Genomic DNA, 26,160 nt, shown 5'->3' on the forward strand with positions numbered 1-26,160 from the left:
TTTTTATGAAATGTGCAGAAATGCAGAAAAAAATTTTTCTTCAAACTAAAAATTTTTTTGGACTTTTACTGTTTGAAATGGTAATTTTTAGCAGTTAATCATTACTCATTATTTAATACAATTTACTTTTTTCCGTGTCGTAAATTTTATATAAAAATCACAATTTCAAATTAAAAAAAAAAAAATAAATAATAATACGGATTATTTTTAATTCTGTTGTATGTAGCAGGATTCAAACTCAGAAAATTTTTTTTTATTTTAGTTTTAATACATACTAAATGTATAATTTAAAAGTATAAAAATTCTTTTTTTATTTTTTACGATTGAAATTAAAAAAAAAAAAAAAAAAAGGCAGTAAATTAATATTTTTCCAGCATTTAAAAATAATTTCAAAACCATCGAACAATGGGCTCTTATATAATTGATAAAAAATTATAAAGTACAATTATTAACCAGTCTTGTGCGCTGATATTTTATAGTAATAAAAAAAAGGAAAAAAGGTTTGAGATATATAAGTTACTTCATTTCTACTTTTTTTTTTTTTTCTACATTTATCAATGATAAATTTTCTCTGTAAACTCCGTATTTTAAATAATTTTTTTTTTTACTTCATAATTAAACGGACGATATATTATTTGTATCATTAAGTTGAAATGGGAATATAGATAGTGAGATTTATCCTTCGTACTCAGTCAGTCATTAGTGACTTAGAGAGACGATTATTGCTACTTCAATGAGCATGAATTCAGGGTCGTGAATTTAATTAATTAATTAATTAATTAATCAATTAATATGTTTTTTTGCTTTTACACTTTTTCATTTTTTTTTTTTTTTTTTTTTTTTTTTTTAAGAATATCTATTTGAACGAAGGCACAATTGATAGGTAGCAATTGGTGACGTATACTGTCGTAAAAAATTAAATCCTCCAGTTTACTTAAAAAACAAAATATCAAGACATCAAGACAATTATCATGAACCCACTTTCAAATTATTTTCAGCTGTAATTAGTATTATTTAACGAGTATTATAACTAATACATATATTTATTCATTTCTATATTTTAAAAATTTGAACGAATAATTTAGACCAGGTGAGTTTTTTTAACGATAAAAAAATCTAAAGACTTTCTTACATGCATTGAATAAGTTGATTAATTCGGATATTTGGTGTACTCAGCCTTAAGAAAACCGAGTTTGACCTTTATGTCGTGGAACGTTGGTCTCTTCTCCGGTTGTAAATCCCATGCCTTTTTATTTTATAACATGAAAAGAAAAATAGCGGAATTTATAGCCATTTTGTACAGACATTACTTAGTCAAGTGTATAGGCTATTTTATTAAAGCTTTACAACATTACAGTGTTTCAGAAAAGTTTAATATTTATAAGGCATACCTGTTTCATGATGTCGTAAACTTCAGACGGACATCCATCCGGTGGTTCCATTTTATATCCTTTTTCTACACATTTTACAACGTCCGCCAAGGGCTGAAATATATTATTCATTTTATATTTTAACGTTCTCATATCTTAATTACTATTACCAGTTTTTAGTTTAATGTCTTATTATAATTATATTTTAAATTAAACTTACTATTCTCGGATATGGTACTCTTCCGAAGGAGTAAATTTCCCAGAGTAAAATTCCGAAACTCCACATGTCTGATTTGTTTGAGAATTTCTGTAAAAAAAAAAAAAATAAATAAATAAAAATAATAATAAAATTTAGTATGAAAGGAACCGCTGACTCTATGTTGTATTAAAACTTAATTTTTAGATTAAATTATCTAAATTTATGTACAGATGTCTTTCAGAAGAAGATAAGGACCGGAAGTTATCAAAACTGGATTTAAATAGTTACTTTGGAATGATAATAAAATTTTATGTTACTAGCAACCTTGCAGTCACTATGTGACTGTCGTGACTTGTGAACTATAAATAAATAAAATTTCGCTTTATTAAGTAATGACTTTTGTTAAATTGCACTGTTCTTTTTTAACGATTGACGTTTTTAAAGATCTAAGCTCATCCTGATGTTACACTCATCAAGAGCTTTCATTTGAGTACCCACATGCATTTTTATATATTTTTCATATATACATATATATATATATATATATATATATATATATATATATATATATATATATATATATATATATATATATATATATATATATATATATATATATATATATATATAAAATATATAAATATATGAAAAATTGATGTGGGTACTTAAATGAAAGGTCTCTATGAGTGTAACATCGGGATGAGCTTATATGTTTAAAAATGTCAATAGTTCACAAAATACAAGGTTTTTTCTTAATTATATATATTATATATTGTAAAATTGCACTGTACTTTCTTAAATATTGACGTATTTAAAGATATAAGCTCATCCCGATGTTACACTTATCAAAAGCTTTCATTTGAGTACCCACATCAATTTTTCATATATTTTATATCTATATATATATAAGAGATTCTCACGTATGTAGTCACTCATCACGATATCTCTGGAACCATGAGACCTAGAGACTTGAAATTTGGTATGCATATTCCTTTCCCCGAGTCTAGGTCAGCTAAGAACGGATTTTTCGAAATTCCACCCACAAGGGGGGTTGCGGGGGTGTGAACCTAAAGAAATTAAATACACTGACATAACACGAGATCTCGGAAATTATAAGACCTAGAGACTTGAAATTTGGTATACATATTCTTTTCCCCGAGTCCAAGTCAGCTAAGAACGGATTTCACAAAATTCCACCCACAAGGGGGGTTGCGGGGGCGTTAACAATGAAAAATTTCCGTTTTTAAACTATAACTTATATCGACTTCAAATTTGGTAGGCATCTTCTATAAGAGATGTAGAAATAATCTATAAACGAATTTTACGATATCTCACCTCACAGAGGGTTGCGGGGGTAGGTATTAACAATCAAAATTTTTAATTTATAAGCTATAACTCTTACAGACTCCAAATTTTGTAGGAATTTTCTGTAAGTGATGAAAAAATAATTTATGAACGAATTTTACGATATTCTAGCCCAAAGAGGATTGCAGGGGCGTTAATAATGAAAAATTCCCGTTTTTAAGCTATAGCTTCTATCGACTCTAAATTTGGTAGGAATCTTCTGTAAGAGATATAGAAAAAGTCTATGGGCAAATTTTACGATAACTCATGTCATAGGGGTTTGCGAAGGTGGGTGTTAACATTAAAAATTTTTGATTTCCAAGTTATAGCTCCTATAGACTCCATATTCTCATTTCAAATTTTTTTCTTCGAGTCAATTATTATTCATTTTTGAAAAAGCCACGCAAACATTATATAATGATTGCACATTGAAAGTTACAATGAATATTAGTTGGAATAATTCCATGGATAAAAGGTATATGCTAATTCGATGAAATTTAGAATTTGTGAAAGTCAAAACAATACTCTAATTAACTTTCAAGTTTAAATCTAAAAATACAATTTTATAAAATGCCCAGCGAAGCGGGCGGGTAACAGCTAGTATTTATATATTTTACAAATACCATATATATATAAAATATATAAAAAAAATGCCATGTGGGTACTTAAATAAACGGTCTCGATGAGTATAACATCGAAATGAGTTTATATCTTAAAAAATGTCAATAATTAAGAAATTAACTTTTATATTATGAAATATCAACAGTTTTAAATATTATATATATGGTATTTGTGAAATATATAAATATATAAAATATATGAAAAATTGATGTGGGTACTCAAATGAAAGGTCTCTATGAGTGTAACATCGGGATGAGCTTATATCTTTAAAAATGTCAATTGTTCACAAGATACTGAGTCATTTTTTAATTATGTATCTAGAGATAGAAAATTTTTGAATGCAGCATAAATACTAATCATCATAAATTGTCTATTGGTGAGAATGATATGAAACCTTGAAAAGACAAAAATTTAAGTCGAAATTTTCCAATGACGTTAAATTTCACTAAAAAAAACCGATTTTATTATATGACTATCCTGGTCACAAAATTTAGTTTATTCTCTCAATGATATAGAAATAAATTATGAAATTAATAAATGATGTTTTTATAAAAAATTAATTTAATATGAAACTGATGATTCATATTATCATATCTTTACTAATGTATACTGATAGAAAGTGTAACTTTTATAAATAGAATATTTTTGATAAAAAAGCTATAAAAAATTATCAGCCTAATTTAATTAACTACGTCTAATTTTAAAAGTATATTATTATTTGTTTAACAGAAGAATTGAAATATATTAATATAATTTAGAATACTAAAAAAATAATTTTTTTTTCAACAATTGATTTTTAAAAAAATTAAATTAGCGATAAGTGAAAGTAGTGATGATGATTGTAAGTATAGTATAATAAATAAAAATATTACATTTTGTTTTAGAGCCTCAGGTGCAGTCCATTTGATTGGTAATTTACCACCGTCAAGTGAAAAGTTTTCATCACGTGCCAAACCAAAGTCTGATACTTTAGCTGAATTATCTTCAGCAACAAGAACATTTCTTGCTGCTAAATCACGATGTACGACGTGTCGAGATTCAAGATAAGCCATCCCAGCGCACGTATCACTAATAATAAAACAGAAAGAATAACATTATAGACTGGTTAATCTTGTGAGATAAAGTTTACATTAAAGGAAAAAAAACAAAACAGGAACATTTTACAAAGTTCAACATAACGCAGATTTAGAAAATTATAGTTTATAACACTAACAGTAATAACGAAAATAATGAGGGAAACTTTAAATCGATAAAGGAAAATGAAGATTTTTATTTTTTTTTTTTTTTAAGCGTAAATTTAGTCAAGGGAGGAAATCTCTTTAGAAATTTCAAAAAATCAATTTTCAATATTTCGAAAAAAAGAAATAAATTGGAGTACTGAATAACATTAAAAATATTAAATATTTACGGAGTTATGTTATACTGAAACTTAAAACGCTATTTTATCGAAATTATATATTTTTAATAATGCTTGAGTTGTACGATTTAGCTGAAATCTGTTTTGGTTTCTTCTATATTATTATTAGAAATTTATATCCAAAGTTTGAAATTTTTTCCAATGAGCTGACTTAATTTTTAATTTTATACGTTTTATAATTTTGAAGCTTCATTTTTGGAAAAAATTTCACTGAGCCGTCATTTAAAAAACAAAAATTGTTTTTATAACCTTCAAAGTCAAAAGATATAAGTCCAAATAAGATATTGAAATTTATCAATGAATATAACAAAAGCGATTCAAGTTTTTAAAATTATCTGAAAAATATAAAAATATTTAATGGCTTTTGTTTAAAATTTTTGTAATTATTTACAAGCAAGGTCAACCCATGCTGGGCCATGTTAATTTTTTTTTTGAGCTCAAAATTTTTTAACTAACGTTATTTTTGAGCTTTACTCTACTAGTTAAGAGATATTACGACAAAATTCCGACATCAGGACCAATGTAAAAAATTGATTTCTATGAAATCTACCTAAAAATTAAAAAATGTTAATTTTTCACCTAGTTACGGCCTAAAATTGGTCGAAATCAGTTATTGTATCTTTTGTTGTATCAACTATTCGCCTATGGAAAAATCTGCCCGCTGAAATTCTAAATTCACAGAGCTTAGAAGTTTTCAAAAACAAAATGTTCGAGTATCTGCTAGAACTCGAGCTAAAGGATCATTGATTATCATTATTGTTTAAAATTCTTTTTCAAATTGTGCCGGTCACATTAAACTATATTTGTAAGATTAAATTGTTCCTTTAAAATTTTAAATATTCTAGTTGAATTTATCAAATAAATTATTAAATTTTAATTATATATAAAATTTCAATGCTCACCAAAAAATGTTATACTTCTTACGTGATACTATGTTACATGTTGTATAAAACATTTATGTATACACTTTGCTATTCGACATTTGCCTTGGCATATATTTCTAAATAAATGAAAAAAAATAAATAAAATGGGATTGACCCCACTTGTAAATAATTACCAACATTTTTCCAAAATTGGGACTAATTTTAAATTTTTCAAAAATGAAGCTGATATAATAAATAAAAATAAATAATAGTCTTAAAAAACTAAAAAACACGCTTTTTATAAAAAACCAAACTAAAAAATAGAAAATAATTTTAAATTAAGAATAGTGTTAAAAATTTCAATAAATATAAATTAAAAATAGTGTGAATAAAAAAAAATTATTTCATTTTAAAAAAAGCATGGGGTGCATGGTGTCAATAGTTATAAATATTTTATTGACAGATATGAGTAGAATGATTATCATTTTGATAATATCTTAAAAAGCACCCTACGCTTTTTTTAAAATGAAATAATTTTTTTTTATTCACACTATTTTTAATTTATATTTATTGAAATTTTTAACACTATTCTTAATTTAAATTTATTTTCTATTTTTTAGTTTGGTTTTTTATAAAAAGCGTGTTTTTTAATTTTTTAAAACTATTATTTATTTTTTACTTTTGACTTTCGTTTGTTTATAAAAGCGTAATTTTTTAGTCTTTTTAAACTATTATTTGTTTTGTTGAATTAAAAATTTTCTTTGGTGTTCGAAAATTTGTTAACATTAGATAAATCGACTAAAAATAATGGTTGGGGATTAAAATTCCTGCTTTATCGACTATAGATAAAAATTATATAAATTAACAAAAATCTTATTTTGCAAATTGAAAAATGGAATAATTTTATCAAATTAGTGTATTGTCATCGGTCCTCGATAAATTTACGAAGTTTGAACGAAATCTGGCCGTTTAAAGTTGGTCAAAATCGTGCCCAAAGGAGTCGGTTACAAACAAACAAACATACAAACATACATACATACAAGTGAAGCTAATAAAAAGCGTGTAAAGAAAAAACTTACTAGGCAAAATTAATTTGATCTTTTTTGGTAACGTGCAACCGGCCTCTCGACCTGAGATAATCAACGAGTGATCCCTTGCTCATATACTCAGTAACCAGGTACATATGTTGATTGTTAAACACAAGGCCAAGAAGTTTGACCAAATTATCGTGGATAAGTGAAGTCATAAGACTAGCCTCGGCTAAGAATCTTTGCGCAGCTTCGCTGTTGTCTTTAAGCATTTTAACAGCGACGCGTTCGCCGCGATAAACGCCCAACAGAACGTCACCGAACTCCCCCTTGCCGATGCACTCGCGTAATTCAAGCTCGTGTGTCTGTATGACCCATCCGGCCTCAACGAAGGCCTTCGGATCGACACAAAAATCTTGCTTGCCTTGCTTCGGCAATGGTTTTGTCAGTTGAGTACACAGACCATCGGCATCCTCCTCGTAATGCTCGACCAGCAGAGCCAAGTTTTCGAAGAACACCTCGTCATCAATTGTCAGCTGGTTGTTTTTGTATTTCACTCGGTAGTGCTGGACTCGTCCCGCGTATGATACACACAGTGTATAGTCGCCGGGGAAGTTTGTCGACTCTCTGACTAGAAACAGACCATCTTCACGGGGTCGCAAAAGACTCTCTGCGGTCTCTCGTGAAATTTTTCCATGAAACCATCTGAAATTTTAATCAACAGTTAGTTCAAATATTCACATTATTTTTTTTTTTTTCGGTAATAATTTACAAGTGGGGTCAACTCATGCTACACAGAAAAAAAGGTTCACTTGAGCCAAGAAAATATTTTTTTTCCTAATTATTTTCTTGAGCGAAAAAAAATTTTTTTTTTTGACACAAGAAATTTCACTTATTTCAATAAAATTAATTTTCTTGCTTTAAGAAATATTTATTTTGATCCAAGAAAATTTATTTAAATCAATAAAATCTTGTTTTGAGAAAATTTAGCCTCTTGCTCCAAAAAATTTAGTTATTGATAGAAGTACATTTTCTTGTCTTGAGAAAATTTCTCTCTTGCTCCAAAAAAATTAAATATCTCGATCCCTACAATAAAAATACATGAAAGTGTGAAGTTACTCAATAGTCGAAACTCGCAAAAAAATGGGACCTGATTCCTTATTGGTCAAAATTAAGGCACGCTATTCAAATTTCTAGTAGAAGTAAATTTTCATTGATTAACATGTCAAATGGGAAGATCAAATAATAACGCTAAAATAATATAAAATAATATATTCCACGCTAAAATAATATAAAAGGGGTATCAAATATTCAAGAGAAAAATTTTCTCAAACTGAAAAAATTTTTTTCTTAGTTGAAGTAGGTGGCGCTGCTTCCCTAAAGTATCTAAAAATCTTGATCAAATATGAAAATTGATTGTATCAAGTATTTATGATAATTTGAATTGAGAAAAAATCACTTCCACCAAGAATAAAATTTCAAGAAAAATGTTTACTTCGGCCAAATTTTCTTGAGCCAAGAATTTTGTTCACCAGTCAAGAAATTTTTCTTTCTGTGTAGACCATGTTAAATTTTTTTTTTCTTTTGATCAAATTGATTAATTTTTTTTTTTTTAATTGTTCGTTTTTTTATATACTTTTCAGAAAAAAATATATCAAAAAAAGATAAACTGGAAATTTTTTTATCATAAATGCGCAGAATTAAATCATAAACAAGTAGAATTAAAAAAAAAAATATTTGAAAATTTTAATTTTTCACCTAATTATGGCCCAAAATGGGGTTGACCCTACTTGTGAATAATTACCTTTTTTTCTTTTATTAAAAGTTTTTGAATGTAATAATGTCTAAACAAAAATTTAGAAAATCATTTTTAAAACATAGAATCGTCCATGATTAATTTAAATAAAAATTTGTGTTTAATTCTTACACTGTAAAGAATTTAGTAAATAGAAGTTTTTTAATTTATTTAATCTTTTCACAGTGAAATTTACTCCGAGAAATCCGTTAATTAAATTATTGATCAAAAAAACTTCGCAAAAAATTTTTTTTCGGTAAAAAATTAATAAATGCGTAATTATAAATTTCAAAAATTAATGCAACCTTTTTTATAAATTTGATACAACAAAAAAAATTTTAACATTTTAACAAAATTGCATCAATATTTTTTTTTAATTTTTACAAGTAACATTTTTTAATAAATTCTCTGTATAATAATTAATTAGTTAATAAATCCTTAAAATTGCCGTGTAAAATTAGTGCTATTAGAATTGGGACAAGAGTTCCAATTTATAATTGAGGAGTAATTTTTTTTTAGTTTTAATTAAGAGAGAAATTTACTAGAAAATAATTTTCATACATCAAATCACATTTTTTAATTTTAAATGCCTTAAAATTTCTCTTATGATTTTTAAAATTAGCTCAGTAAGTTTAAATATTTATTTTCTGTTTAATTTCTACACTTGAAAATTAAAGAAGAAAGTAAATGAGTGGAAAAATTTGATAAAAGAAAAAAATAAATTCTATTTTAGAAAATTTAGTCATAAATGATGTGTTCAAGTAATGTAAATTAAAATAACAAATTACAAATGACATAAACTATGATAGATAAAAATTAGCATTAAAGTAAAATGTCAATGATTTAATTTTCTCACTTTCTCAATGATGGAATATTAAAAAAAAAAAAAAAAAAAAAGAATTTCTTATCTAAAGTGTTGAGTAAATTATAAATAAATAAATAACTTACGGCATAGCATTAAGTTTAACTTCGTGTCTCGTGCTGATTGATAAGGCATTATTAGATGTTGGATTGACGGTGGGATTATTGGGTGTAAGGATGACCGGAGGTGAGACAGGATTACTCATATGGGTGGGAGAAGGTACAACAACATTTTGAGTGGTAACAATACTACTGGAGTGTGTTGTTGTCATTATCGGCGACACTGGATGGGGCTGCATGTTCGGGCCGCTGTAATTAGACTGGATCGAAGGAATGGAGTGGTGAATTGATTGGATCGATTGCATCGATTGGAGGGCGTTTTGCAAAAACGAATGAGCTGTTACATTTGAGGGTATTGTGTGGTGATGGTGATTCTCGTTCCCGTCTATTTTACCCTGACGAGCTAGCGCTGATAAGTTTGGGTAACTAGCACCCGCATTGTGATAAGTTGGCATTACTGCTGCTGATTATTTTAATTAGGCCGCGGCTATTGACCTGGAAAATACAGGAAAAATATTTTTTAAATTACTAGATTGAACTTTTTTTATAAAAGTAGGCTGAAATAAATTTATTTATTTTTAAAACTAAAACTAGAATTTGAATTTGCGCGCGCAAGCGCGCGCTTGAATATAGAATTTGCATATATTTTCATGCTTATGATATATTTGACCAATCACATCACGAATAAATTGATGCCACATACATTTCATCTCAATTTTATATTAAGGATTTTTTAATTTAAGGGGGAACACCACTGTGACGATCGGAAAAAAAAGAGGTGATTTTTGGGAATTTTTTTGACAGTGAAAATAAAGGAATTTGGGAATCGGATTTTTTTATTTTATTGAGGGTACATTAAAGATTTTTACCCTAAATTTTTATTAAAAAATATTTAATTATTACAAAGTTATTAACAATCTCGTAGAGCACTAGAAAAAATTTCCCTCTCCATGGTCGGTTTGATAACACAAAAACGGATAATCTAAAAATAAAAACCCATATTGCTTTTTAATGAGTAAGGAGGTAGTTATCGTCGCGTGTACGGAATTTAAAAAATTTTTATTTAAAAAAAAATGACGACTGATTGAAAATTTTCTCACTATTCTTACTGTTTTTTTTTTTTGTTTTAACCCGGCTAAAAAAATCTTTAGAATAAAAATTTTTCAAATTTTGTGTTAAAAATATTTATGTTAAATATTTAACACTTTTTTGCATTAATTTAACACAATAAATGTTAAATCTACACGTAAAAGTCTTAAATATTTAACTCAAGAATTTTTAACACAAAATTTTTTGACGCAATGCCGCAAAATCTTTTACTGTATTCTCTATAGGCTACATGTTAAATTTCAATTTTTTAATAATTTATTTAACGATAAACCTTTGTCAGGTCTATTAAAAAAAAAAAAAAAAAATTTAGACGTATGAGATAGCAATTCATAACATATTAAAAAATTAGCTTTTGATCTTGAAAAGTGCATTTATGTCCGAGCAATCTTAAAAAGTTTATTTGGCATTGGTTTTTAGCTTAATTAATTACTAGACCAATTTTTATGAAATTTTAATCAACGTACACACTAAAAAAAATATAATAATCATTTTTTATTCCGATACATAGTCTGATATGACCATATATAAATAAATCAGGTCTTTTCACGAGTATCGATATACAATTATCAAGAAATTAATAAATAAAAAAAAAATTCTCAATCATAAATATAAAAAAATCTCTGGAGACTTAAATAAAATTCTACAAAAGTTTGGAAAATCCAAAAGTGCACGCCTCATAATCTCATTTTTCACAAAAAAATTAATTAAAATAAAATGTAAAAAGCAAAATAATAAAAGACAGAAAACTCTGCCATGGTTTAGTGGCGCCATAACTCTAAGGTGAGGAAAAAAAATACAATAGTAAAATGTATAGATAGATATACAAAAAAATCCACAGTCATATATTAGTTTTTTAAAAATAATAATTTAACGACAATGAATTGAACGCTCATATTAACTAAGAAATTCAGCCGTGCGTCATTTTAGATAATAAAAAAAAAATTATTCCCGTACGATAATTTTTTCAACCAATTTCCCTGTCACACACACCCACCCAACCCATACACGGACGTCCAGAAAAGATTATGTTTAATGTTATAATTAACTATGTTAAACAAAAAAATTGTTATTGAAATATATTTTATGTGCCTGATAAATTATTTGACTAGATATAAGTGTACTCATATTAACCTGTAAGTGCGATATAAATAACAAAAAATCGATTTCAATTTCGAGAAAACTGCTTTTTTTGAAATGTCGAGAGTAGAGCACAACCTCAACGCTTCGCTTATGAGACGTGCAATAAAATAAACAACTTGACAGACAAGAATCTTCCGCGAGACGAATAATCTCACTCCTTGTTACATAATTTCCTCATAAATATAAGTGAATTTTTTATTGAGTACAAAGAGATGCATTATAAATAAAAGCTGTTATACCATATTGAAGGTTGATATGATGAGAATTTATGCGTAAAGGCGGTGAGGATATTTAAATAATAAGAGAGCTAGTTTATGCAAGTGAGTGGGTGGGTGATGATCCTTTTCTCGGGTGACAAGACGCTTGCTTGTGAGCATCTAAGTGAGTGAGTAATAATTCAATGCAGACTATATAAGCTTATATATTAGTCTATCCACTGTATGAATGCCTCACGACGAATGTCTCATATTACTCTTCTATTTAATCAGCATTATAACTTATGACTATACAATACACATATATTAATATCATATAATATATAAAATAATTTATAATTTATAATATAAGCACGTGTTAATTCAAGTACCTATTGTTTCAATAATGCATCTTAACATGGAGAGAAAATGATATTGAATTGTATTAAACCTCTGTCAATACTACTTAAAAGATAATAAATAATAAGATTAATTTTTTGTTTATAGACAGCTAGATGAAATTTCAGAAGTTTCATTGATGCACGATAAATTTATGCAATTAAATTTTTTTTTTCTTAAATTTTGTAAGATAAATTTTTTTTTATATTTAAATCCGAAATTTTTGTAGAGAAACATGTTTTTATTCAAAACAAAATATACCGTAACATGATCTCGTTGGTACAGTCGTTGTAAGTTGTAAGTATATGGTGAGTGACTTTGACCTATTTCAACGGTGATATGTCGTTACCAAAAAATATATTTTATTTCATTAGTCGATTAGAATTTTATTCCTACAATTCCAGATTTTTATCAGCTTGGAAAATAATAAATAAAAATAAATTGTTAAAGGTATAATAGACCGACAAAGACACCCGCCTATTTTAAGAGGGACCAGCCCATTTCCGTATTTTTTAAGAAATTTAATATAATAGAATTTATTGATATCAATATGATAAAATGGAAAAGTAAGCCTGGTTTATATTCTATTGATAGAACGAATATTTTAACACCAATATTATTATTATTTGAAGAAAAAAAAAACCCGTGAAAAAATTTTATGATGAGGTCATAAGTGGCGAATTCTTACGTATGGCCTGATCTGGTTATTTATAGCCGTATCAGGCTATGTATGAGTAAAAAATAATTTTCTATTTTTTCTTTTTAGAAAATATGTTCGTCAAAGATCATGACTAATAATACAAAAAATGTTGTACTAGTAGATTAAACTAAAATTTGATGGCAAAATTATCTCTTTAGGATATTAATTTTTTTTCTAGTTTTCAACTTTCATTATTGATTATTGACAGTTTTTATGTTTTTACATTACTATTCATTATGCAACAAATTTAATTAAAAGTAGTCATTTTATAATTCCTCACTTAAGACTCAACTGTTTCAAATTTTGTTTTGTTTGTATATTTTGATATTTTGATGTTTGAATTTGGTTGAACTTATTTAGGTAAAAAAAAATTTTTATAAAAAACTTGATTAAAAATTGTTATAATCTTACAGATAATTAGTAAAAGAAATAATTTTTAAATTAGAATTCAATTTTTTACATTTAATTTTCTTTTAAGAAGACAATTCAGCGACCCTGTGCTTTCTATTAGAGATTTTCAAAATTACTTTTAGTCGAATAATTATATTTGAGCCAATCAAGTCAAACCAAGCTATATAGTTATACATGTCCTGATATACCCATAAATGAGCAATTTCCTTATTAGAAAATTTTTTTGGAAACTTTAAAGGAAAATTAACACAGAATAAATTCATTTTTGAGTAGATATTAATATTTTTTCAACTCAATAAAATATTTACGAAAAAAAAAATTATCTCAACTAAAATCCAATTTTCTTGAGCAAAAAAAAAAACTTGAAAAAATGTTTCTTCGGTAAAGACGATCTTGATCATCATTAATTTTTTTTGTTCAACTAAATCTTTTTTTTTTTCTGTGCGTTTATTTGGTTACTAGTCAAGATCAAGGAGCTTCTTTTTGTCAAAAATAATAATGATGATTCAAAATCATGATAAGAAATTTCATTCAATTATTAAATATTACTAATTATTATTTTCGTCAAATAAAAAATCTTTAAATTCATATTTATTCAAAATTTGAGAGAAAAATTTTACAGTTCAAGATTTTTCAATAAAATTGCAGTATGAACTTAAAAAATAATTTTTTTTAAACGATAAATGAATAACGACAAGTAAAAAAGGTATTATTTTAATTGTATTTAAATTTATAATAACAATTCAAGAAAATGACAACAACGAAGATGAAAAAAAAATCCATCACAACAATTATACGAGTTTCCAAAAATGATATTAATAATATTTAATTTACAATTAGGTCTGCGAAGTCAAAGAACTCGAAAAAACTTAAAAAACTTATACATCATTTTTTCATATATTCATATATATATTATATATATGTTTATATGAAAAATATATGAAAATGCATGTCGGTACTCAAATGAAAGCTCTTGATGAGTGTAACATCAAGATGAACTTATATCTTTTAAAATGTCAATAGTTAAAAAAAAGTACAGTGCAATTTAACAAAAGTCATTAATTGATAAAGCAAAATTTTATTTATTTATAGCTCATAAGTCACGGTAGTCACATAGTGACTGCAAGATGCTAATTTTATAGTATTGGTTAAAGCAAAAAATTGCTTGGTTTAAAACAGCAAAAAGAAACAATAAAAAAAATTTTTTTTACTTTAACCTATTTTAAAATATCTTTGAAACTTGTTTTTAACAATACAAAAATTTGAGTGTTGTTATATTATTGATAGAATTCGGTAATACCTTGAGTTTATGTTATTGCTTATTTCAATTGAAGAGAATGAAATTCTTCACTTTCTTAAAAATAGTAAAGTTTTCCCTAAATTCGTAAAATTCTCGAATGACAAATTTTGTTATTTTATTATCATTTTTTTTTATTAGAAAAAAATGCTTGCAAAATTTATGAAGATTTCCCTATCAACTATTGAATTTTTTCACATTCAAGCAAATTATTAATGATTATTTTCCAATAAAATAAGTCTTGTTCTACCACGAGTTGCAAAAAACATTTTATTTATTTTAAAAATTCTTTAAAACATCAGAATAAATGTAAAATATTTTTTTACATCAATAAATATTTATTAATTTTCAAGCAATGAATTAAAATAAATATTGACTCTGGAAATAATATTTTTGTTAAAACGACAACTGAGATAATAATTAATTATTAAATACCAATTGAAATCTAAAATAAAATGGATAATATATCAACAAATCTGTTAAGAGAAATTAATATTGAATAATTCAAATGTAGTTTATCCTTGGCTGTCATTTATGACAATAAAGTGCAATATTTTATACAAGCACACGCGCGACTGACTATATTATCATTATCATGAATATATTATTTACGTAATGGAATTTAAAGCGCTACATAGCTAGACTTTAAAATTTGGTAAATTAAAAATATAACTGTCTATTTTTAGGATTTAGGAATGAGACGCGTGTATTATATTAAAGCCATGCAGTGGTTGAAAATATTTATGACTTGGGTAAGATACTTCACCAAAGTTTTGACACTAAAGAATAAAATAAAAAGATAAGATGAAGAAGAAGAATAATAATAAACCACAAAAACACGTGTCAACAGCACTTATGGTGTATAAATTATTCAATGGCTCACACAATAGTATCCGTAACTTTTCAATGATTTACGATTGCAACTGTACATTTAAAGTTCGCTTCATTCGTATGCTGATAAAGGAAATCGAATTATTTATTACTTTGGCACTGTCGACAAAATACCAATGAGTTAAGATTTATTTGTTAAATTTTATACTATTCAACTATTATTTAAATATTTTAAGGAAGGTGAGAAATATATTCATTTTTGCCGCGGATTTGATTTAAAAGTTTTCCAAATATGTAAATTCTTGTAAAAAAGTTTTCAGACATAGCTTGAAATTTCCATACACGAAAAATTGTCGAAATTTCTATATCTTGTTTAATATAGTTTAATATTTACCATTAATAATTTTTTGTACATCCTGATAGAGCTTATAATAAAAATTAACACGATACCTAAATTTTCTCTTCACTAGAGAGTTAAGTCTAAGATATTTATTTCTAAAATACGAACAATTTTGCTACCCTAGAAAATCTTGGACGGACAGGAAAATTCTTCAAACTCTTTTAACGTTTTTTTTTTTTGTTTCTATAGCACTTAATAAATTTTTGACAAGTATGGCATTAATCTCCGCTAAATTATCTTGGGAATAGTATGCAAAATATCTTGAATCTGTAAATAAAAAATGGTATAATAATGAAAATAGTTGCCGAAATGAGGCAAAAAAATTTTTTTGATCGTAAAACTCTGATGCTTCCCATCATGAGTCGTGTAATATTCAATATAAAATTTTTGACGTTTCAATATATTCTTCAAATATCATTAAAAACAATTATCAACAATCAAGACATAAATTTACGTACATTGTACCACTTAAACATTTCAATAACAACTTTTCATCGATTTTCAATATTACAGAGGCATTTAAGATGAAGACTTTTGAACTTTAAACTTTTTCATTCCTATTGAATCATTTGTCTTATTCAACAAACATTGATCGATACTAAATTTTTTTTTTTTTTTTAAATCTTTCTTCATTTTGCACACCTCATAAGCGAAGCGTTGAGGTTGTGCTCTCTACTCTCGACATTTCAAAAAAAGCAGTTTTCTCGAAACTGAAATCGATTTTTTGTTATTTATATCGCACTTACAGGTTAATATGAGTACACTTTTATCTAGTCAAATAATTTGTCAGGCACATAAAATATACTTCAATAACAATTTTTTTGTTTAACATAGTTAATTATAACATTAAACATAATCTTTTCTAGACGTCCGTGTATGGGTGGGTGTGTGTGACAGGGAAATTGGTTGAAAAAATGATCGTACGGGAATAATTTTTTTTTTATTATCTAAAATGACGCACGGCTAAATTTCTTAGTTAATATGAGCGTTCAATTCATTGTCGTTAAATTATTATTTATAAAAAACTAATATATGACTGTGGATTTTTTTGTATATCTATCTATACATTTTATTATTGTATATTTTTTCATCACCTTAGAGTTATGGCACCACTCATCCATGGCAGAGTTTTCTGTTTTTTATTATTTTGCTTTTTACATTTTATTTTAATTAATTTTTTTGTGAAAAATGAGATTCTGAGGCGTGCACTTTTGGATTTTCCAAACTTTTTTTTTTTAGTTCTTCGATTTTCAATTTTAATTAGTACACAGTAAAAATTTTGCATTGCGTCAAAAAATTTTGGGTTAAATATTTAACAGTTTTATGTGTAAATTTAACATTCTTTGTGTTAAATTAACACAAAAAAGTGTTAAATATTTAGCATAAAAATTTTTAATACAAAATTTTTTGATGCATTGACGCAAAATTTTTTACTGTGTAAATTAGATGATAATAAACTTTTAAATTTAAACAAAAATTATTCAATGACGAGTCTAAAATTCACATTAATTATTGAAGAGTAAAAGTGCTTTCCAGTGTTATGATAAAATCTTATATACAAAAATAATAACTATGTATAAACTTTCATCAAAGTGCATCGACTGCATTTGAATATTTATGATAATTTTCCATCACCGTGTGCATATACATAATACATATTTATATTTGAGAATAATAATATAATCGAGCTTTAATGCATATATTATTACATGAACAAACTCGCAGTTTAGTTAAACTCAATACAAATGACATCACCGTTTGATAATCAAGGCCAAAATGAAACTCATGGTCATAATTGAATGCATTTGAATCCAAATAAAATTACGCCTCGGCATGCTTGCCTCTTGCAATTCTTTAATATTAAAAATTACGGCAATAAAATAAATCAGTTTTTTATTATTTTAATCTTCAGCAGATTTTATGGCATGCATTTTGAAATAACAATAAAAATAAATGATCAAATGTTACTGTTCGAAATAAGAATAGTCTAGCAGTCGGAATAGATGTTAAGAAAATATATGCGTAGATAGATGCATACAATAAAAATCGAAGATAATTTAAATAGCACTTGGTACATTATTAAATATAATTATTTGTGGTATTCACCTGTTAAATGCTATTAAGCGTGACCTTGTGATGCAATTGCGTATAGCGATTATGAATCACTTATCTTTCACGATCTTCCTCTCTTGACATTAACACGAGTACGCGGTATCTTGTTTGTTATTAATTATTTACAATTTACAATTTAAGCGAGGAAATACATCATTTTTTCACCCATAGTTCATTTTTATTTATTTTTTCAATTAAAATTATAATTCTTACAAAATATATATTTTTTTTTCAACGCTTCTGTAGTTACAATTTTTTATTTAGAATAATTTATCACTTTAAATTTGAATGAGAATATTTTTTAAATTATTCAAATTGAAGCTCTGTGGAAGAAATATTTCAAGTGCTAAGTATGTTAATTTAAAATTTAGTGTGTTAACTAATATGTGTGGTAATTAACAGAGAACCTTGAAAAAAGTTATGATTTATTAACAAAACACTAAGTACCAAGTTACTTGGCATCAGCTCGTTTCCGTGTTAATAAAAAATTTTTCTGCGGTTATTATCTCTGAACAATGTACAATTACTTAACTATGAATATTTAAAGTTTCATTTTTATTTATTTTATTTTTAGTGCTCGTAATTGAGCACATAAAATTCTTTAAGTATTATTTTTTTTTCATAATTTAACAAATTTTTTAAATATTTTAAAATTTGTAAATATTACGAATTTAGGTAATAAATTTTGAACAAAAATTCCATTTTATTCATTTCAAAGAAAACTTCTTTAATTGAAATAAATAATAAGAATTTTTCTAATCTAATACGAATCATTTTGAAGTCTGCAAATCATTTGACTAATTGTTAATTTTAAAACAACACTAAAAAAATATTTTTCAAAATTTACACTCATAGTTTATAAAAATTTCTACATCTGGATTTTTTTACAATAATTTGCATTAAAAAAATTGTGAAGTATTTACTAACTTTAATGCCATTCTAGGAAAAAATCAAAAATTTACCGTTATTGCGTCAAAATAATTCTCAAGCTGAAATCTTAACTTTAAAAACGTACATTGAGCTTCAGCGGATTTAATTAGACCTATTTAGACTTGAAACTTGACATGAATTGCTCTGACAGATAAAAGGGTTGAATTAAACCTACATAAGTTTGAACTTTAAAGCTAACTAAGTTAACCTTAAAGTAATGTAATTGAAATTAAATAGATAAAAATTGGGAAAAAAAAAAAAAAAAAAAAAAAAAAAAAAAAAAGTTAACTTTCTGAGTGGATGATTGATCTTTAATAATAATACAATGTTAAATCAAGTGTTTGTAGGCCTACTTAAATTCCTTCCATCCGTCAGGAAAGTTGATTCCAAGTATTAAATAGAACTTATTAAATCTTCGCGTCTTAATGAGTTCATTTTAAGTAAGTTTTGTGTAAAAATTTTTTAGCGTTAACTTTATACAATTGTTTTAAGTCATCACATAAAAATGTTAAGAACCGTTCCGATTATCCGTTATCAAATAGAAATTTTAAAAAAATACTCTGCTAGGAACGAAATTTATAAATAATCTACCGAATGTCAGAGTCTTTTTGATTTTCATTTTTTTTAGAAGAAATTTATAAAACTGCAATGTCATAAAATATTCCTCCAATATTCAGCATAAAAATTTTGATTTTTTAAATTATAATTAAAAGAACTTTTTAATATGAGCAACACAGTTTACATCAATCAAAACCTTTTCACTTATTGATATTAATAAATTAAATCTCCAGAGCCGTTAATTAATATCTGTAACACGGCTGTAAAACATTTTATAAACAAAAAAACAATAAAGTAGCTTCTTTAGCTCGCTGATTTTAATTGACAGATTTACTCATTATACGGGACATTATCATATTAAAAGCTAAATTACCAAGTGTAGGTAGGTAAGATGCACCGCCTATCATTACTCTCAACACGCAAAGGGTCTCAATGATGACATCTTGAAGTCAGTAATTTCTTAACTCTTACATTAACTTGTAAAAAAAAAAAAAAAAGTATAATATACACTAGTCACAAAAATTAAGGGATATAAAAAAAAATTCCAAATTTTTTGGTGATTTTCAGCGAGCTGTAACTCCGAGGAAAATGATCGCACAGAAAAAAAAAAAAAAGCAAATTGTAGCTCCAAGTGTCTAGTTTTTAGATATGACCATGAAAATTTTTGTCATCGTCAGGTCTGGAGAAATCCTAAGAAAACTACTGAAAAAAATTTTTCGAAATTTTTTTCGTCTTAAAAAGGTCTACGGGCTTCAAAAAAATTTTTTCGATTGTTTCGTTTAAAAGCTCTTTTAGTAAATTTAATACCCTTTAATTTGACGTAATCAAAAAGCCTGTACGATAATTTGCCGCGGAGTTATCGTCAATCAAATCAAAAAAGTTTTTTTTGACTTTGGAAATCAATAACTCTGGAAATAATGACCGTATAGGAAATCGAAGGAGGGTTTTGAAAACTACACAATATTCTCTATAAGAAAACGTAAACCGCTTTTGAAGAAAAAATTTTTTTGAATTGAAAACTCGGACTGAAAAAAGACAAAAATTCGCATAATTAAGGATATTTGGATAACTTGGTATAACTTTGGATAAAATGGATGAACGAAGGATATCGTTGGTAATTTTTAACTTCAAAGTGTCCCCTAAAATCCATAAGAAATTCAAAGCGCTGCGATTTTTTGTTCATAGTGCCCAGAAGCTTCAAATTCTGTGTTTTCGCAAAAATCACCATTATGAGCAATTTTGTGATTTTTATTCATTTTTCCATTGAAAAAAATTTTTTTTTTCAAAATTCTTTATTTTTTCGATCAAAGAGATTGATTTTTCAAGAAATTTGAAAAAAAAAAAAAAAAAAATTTTCAATTTTTTCTAAAATTTTTCGAAATTTTTTTATCAAAAATTTTTTTTTTTAATTTTTTTTTTTATCGTCTTCAGAATGCTTCACTATTTTCAAAAAAAATTAACTCAATTTTTTTTGTCCTCTACAACTGCCTTAGTTTTAAATCTCATTTTAAAAATTCAATAAAAACAAATTGATATACCCCCGCGGAGTTCGGCTTTTCCTCACACAAAACTTGAATTTTGCGTTTTCTTTTTAGCCTAAATTCCTTACGTGAATTTTATGTAAGCTTTTCTTTGATAAGCACCTTTTGATATGCCTCGTCGACATTTAGCTGCCACAGATGTGGCTCGCATTGTTACCCTCCTTCAAGAGGGCTACAGTCAGGTGGAAGTAGCAGCTTCTATGGGAGTGAGCCAGTCCGTTATCAGTCGGGCCTATGCCCGATTTAACGCGACTCAAAGTTACGATCGTCGTCCGGGTCAAGGTAGACTACGAATCACTACCGAGCGTGATGATCGAGCTATCATTCGAGATGCTCGTCGAAACCCTACTGCGCATGCCCACACGATCGCTCATCAATTTCGCAATCGTCGACAACGTCCTCCCCAACAACACATATCGGCATCGACGGTTCGAAATCGCTTTCGAGAGCAAGGACTACGCGCTAGACGCGCAAATCGCGTGCCTATGCTCCACGACATCGCCGAGCCCGATTGGCCTATGCTCATGATCATCACCATTGGGGTCGTAGACAGTGGACCAGTGTATTATGGACTGACGAATCTCGATTTTGTCTTCATGGCAGCGATAGACGATCTCTCGTTTGGCGCCGTCGTGGAAAACGAGATCGGGATGGTTTTACGAGACCAGTTACAGCTTTCAATGGTGGATCAGTCATGGTGTGGGCAGGCGTGTCCTTCAATACCAGAACCCCGTTGGTCATCGTTCGTGGGACGTTGACTGCCGATAGGTACGTCGACAAAATTCTGGAGCCACACGTCCTGCCTATGCGCACACGCATGGGGGCAAGACGGTTCATTTTGATGCAGGATAATGCTCGTCCTCACACTGCAGTTCGTACGCAAACTTTTCTCCGCGCCAACAACGTAACAACGCTTAATCATCCAGCGATGAGTCCTGATTTGAACCCAATTGAGCATGTTTGGGACATGCTTGGGCGTCGATTGCGGCGAGACTATCCGCAACTGCACAATCTTCATCAGTTGACTCAAGCGTTGTTACGTTGTTGGCAAGGAATTTCGCAACGTGATATTCGACGATGCATCAACATGCAAGAGCGTTTACGAGCTGTGATTCGGAACAGAGGTGGCAATACACGGTACTGAGCAGTTACTGCCGTGCGTACAGAGGTCATTTGGCAGCTGCAAACAGACAAACACGCAGACAAAGACACACACACACACACACACGCGCGCGCGCGCGTGTGTGAGAAGCGTAAATCCGACCGAGCAACCTCCACGTGGTACGCTTTGGGTAACGCTAATGCCGGCGGTAAAACAACAGTCGAAAAAAATTGAGAAAATTTCGAAAAAAATTTTCGAAAAAAATTGAAATTTTTTTTTTTCAAATTTCTTGAAAAATCAATCTCTTTGATCGAAAAAATAAAGAATTTTGAAAAAAATTTTTTTCAATGGAAAAATGAATAAAAATCACAAAATTGCTCATAATGGTGATTTCTGCGAAAACACAGAATTTGAAGCTTCTGGGCACTATGAACAAAAAATCGCAGCGCTTTGCATTTCTTAGGGATTTTAGGGGACACTTTGAAGTTAAAAAATTACCAACGATATCCTTCGTTCATCCATTTTATCCAAAGTTATACCAAGTTATCCAAATATCCTTAATTATGCGAATTTTTGTCTTTTTCAGTCCGAGTTTTCAATTCAAAAAAAATTTTTTCTTCAAAAGCGGTTTACGTTTTCTTATAGAGAATATTGTGTAGTTTTCAAAACCCTCCTTCGATTTCCTATACGGTCATTATTTCCAGAGTTATTGATTTCCAAAGTCAAAAAAAACTTTTTTGCTTTGATTGACGATAACTCCGCGGCAAATTATCGTACAGGCTTTTTGATTACGTCAAATTGAAGGGTATTAAATTTACTAAAAGAGCTTTTAAACAAAACAATCGAAAAAATTTTTTTGAAGCCCGTAGACCTTTTTTAAGACGAAAAAAAATTTCGAAAAATTTTTTTTCAGTAGTTTTCTTAGGATTTCTTCAGACCTGACGATGACAAAAAATTTTCATGGTCATATCTAAAAACTAGACACTTGGAGCTACAATTTGCTTTTTTTTTTTTTCTGTGCGATCATTTTCCTCGGAGTTACAGCTCGCTGAAAATCACCAAAAAATTTGGAATTTTTTTTATATCCCTTAATTTTTGTGACTAGTGTAATAATAAAATCTGAATATAATACATATGTATGTATGTATGTATGTATCTATGTATCACAACTTTTTAACGACTCTCTTCCCATATAATAATATAATGGCATACGGCGTATTAATATCAAGGCTCTGTCATTCATCAGTTAGAATAATTAAAGCTTGTATACGAGCTAAGTAGAGTCGGAGATGAGACCAAGACGGGTAATATAAATAGTGTGCATATTTAACAGTAAAACATTAACTGTACCATGACCTAGCGTATTCCATCTGTTGCCAGTCTAGACAAAACAGAATATTTATACCAACCAACATTTAGATTTTTGCCCTTATAGCTGCTAGCTGACAGCTACTACACATGCCGCTAGCATCTAAACTACATATATGTATAATAAATAATAACAATATAACATGTAACAAATGTCTATGTACTTGCGAGACAATCCACGATAGTATGCTATGAAAAGAATAGTCTAGATTTTTTGCGAGCTTTGCTGAATAATGCAAGTGAAAGTATTTACATCAAAGTATCATCTACCTTTTTTATACTTTACTTCTGTTTGTTATAAAACTATTTTCTTGGATGGTAATAAAAAACCCCGGCTTAGCTACAAATGCTTGAAATGCACATTTTTATGTCGATGACAATACTCATAAATGTATTGAGGATTATAATCACAGAAAACAAATGACAAAGAACTTTTATTAGAGAAATTTTATTATGAGAAAATAAACTGTCTCATTGGATGGAATTAAAAAAAAAAAAAAAATTTTAACTTAATGGAGATAGTAAATAAATAAATTTTTTAGGTATGGTATAAATTACCCGCCGGAAACTCTCTTCGCTAATTAATCAGAAAAGCGCATCCGGTGAATGAATAAAAGTAATATTAAGATGGATGTAATGTATTGAATTAAACAAGCCTGCGGAGTATAACGATTTTTTTGATCAGTGAATGTGTAGTGCATAACATAATACAACCAGCATGTTGTTAAATTCTCTAACGATCAGTGAAGGTTATCAACCGAGGCGTTATGATGATGTGCAGTGTACATAAGAGTGTAATGAACACACCAATCAACGTGAAGAGAGTGCAAGGACTCGTTACACTTAATACATAATACTCTACTGAGATTGCTGTTTTTATTCTAGAGTAAACACATACTTTTGTCTATTTAATTTTATATATGGTACACTTTACGCGTAATTGACTGATATTAACAATTTTTTCTATGTTGCATCGAAATTATTTTATTAAACATTTATAACTTACATTTTTCACTTAATTTCTGAATTGAATGAATTTTTTCGTAATTCTTGGTTCTTTTTTTAGGTAAAATTAGTCAATCAAGATTTTTTTTTCAGTGAAAAATAAAGTTAGACAATTTGAGAATGCTAATAAAAAAATTTAACTTGATTCAAGAAAAACAATTCTAAACCAAAAATATCACTTTGAAAAATTTGGAGCCAAAAATTCATCTTACTTGATTCAAGACGAATAAATTCTTCAAAATGTTTTTTCTCGATATGCTTTCAAGAAATCATATTATAATTCTTAAAAATTTAATAAATTCTCTGCGAAGCTAATATTTTTCATTCAACTATTAATTACAAATATTTAAAAATCAAAATTTGTAATTTTTAAATTAAAATAAAAGTTGTTCAAATTTTGTAAAGAAAAAAATTCATCAATAAAAACTTTCGACTCTAATAGTCTAATCACGGTTGCATTCCTACATCTCAACTGTAGATCAATTGACCTCTAAGTAAAAATTTGTTCAATTAAATTTTTTATTAATACCAATTTTCTCTAGTAAATAATTTTTCGATAGTGTGAAATTAATCAATTAAAGTGAATTCTATAAATTGAATTTTTTTGACAAATCACTGCTTGATTCTACGAAAGCAAAGTTCAGACTTTTTGAGATGTGCAACTATGAATTACTTTCTTACAATTTTTATAAAAACTCTTATAACTGTTTTTATAAGTTGATTTCTGGCAAATTAGTCAAATTAATTATCAAAAATGGAATGAACAAAAAATTGAAATTTAAAAACTGAATGCTCGCAATAATATTTAAGTAAATATGATAATAATTAGTATGTATGGCATCAACTCTCTATTTTATGTCTTAAAACTTTCATTAAAAAAAAGTTACATAAGTGTAATAACAAAAAAAAAAAAAAATGATTAATTTAATTACAGAGAACAACAAATATTTCTAAATAATTAATTTTGCTTCGTTTAATTAAAAATAAAATAAAAATAGCGTAAAATCTCTTACACGTGGAGAAAATGAAAGAACTTGTAGTTAACTTGACGGTTTCGAGATAAAAAAAAGTAAACGTTTTAAAAGTGACGTTACAGAAAAATGAGAAAGAAACGTAGTAATCAGCACGTCACAAGTATTCGCAAGTATTCAGTTAGGTGTGCAAGCGGGCATGGCGGTCTCACCGTCGTTCTGGTGAACGCTCGTGGATACAAAAGTTATATTACGTTAACAAAGTAAGAGTATGTATATTTTGTATAATAGTGATAGTATGATATTTATATATAGTCTCAACTAAAATCGAGTTAAAGACATGCAGGACAACGACAGACATGCTTTAAGTTAATATACTTGCTACAATAATTGTAAATTTAATGGTCACTTACATACGTTACACGTATTTACCCTCAACCGTATCATTTTCACGTCCTCAATATTAATATTAATAATTAAGATATTATTCTCAGTGATAGGTATCACTTATTTCAATTGTGATGCGCGCCGAT

General features: G+C 27.5%; 1 protein-coding gene across 2 annotated transcripts in view; it reads right to left on the reverse strand.

The window, feature by feature from the left end:
• Positions 1–812: 812 nt before the first annotated feature.
• Positions 813–26,160, reverse strand: part of LOC141532611 (tyrosine-protein kinase CSK) — a 36,467-nt gene continuing 11,119 nt past the window's right edge. For both annotated transcript variants that reach the window (XM_074251041.1, XM_074251042.1), the window contains exons 3-8: positions 9,586–10,053; positions 6,894–7,547; positions 4,407–4,602; positions 1,591–1,677; positions 1,392–1,484; positions 813–1,246 (exon numbers count right to left, since the gene is read on the reverse strand). In XM_074251041.1, the coding sequence (XP_074107142.1) occupies positions 1,151–1,246; positions 1,392–1,484; positions 1,591–1,677; positions 4,407–4,602; positions 6,894–7,547; positions 9,586–10,013 (1,554 nt within the window). In that variant the 5' untranslated portion in view covers positions 10,014–10,053 and the 3' untranslated portion in view covers positions 813–1,150. The remainder of the gene's footprint in view (positions 1,247–1,391; positions 1,485–1,590; positions 1,678–4,406; positions 4,603–6,893; positions 7,548–9,585; positions 10,054–26,160) is intronic.

The sequence above is a fragment of the Cotesia typhae genome, unplaced genomic scaffold (genome assembly GCF_013202065.1).
Source record: "Cotesia typhae breed Kobodo isofemale line unplaced genomic scaffold, CoteBio_Ctyphae contig_65, whole genome shotgun sequence".
Classification (NCBI taxonomy): domain Eukaryota; kingdom Metazoa; phylum Arthropoda; class Insecta; order Hymenoptera; family Braconidae; genus Cotesia; species Cotesia typhae.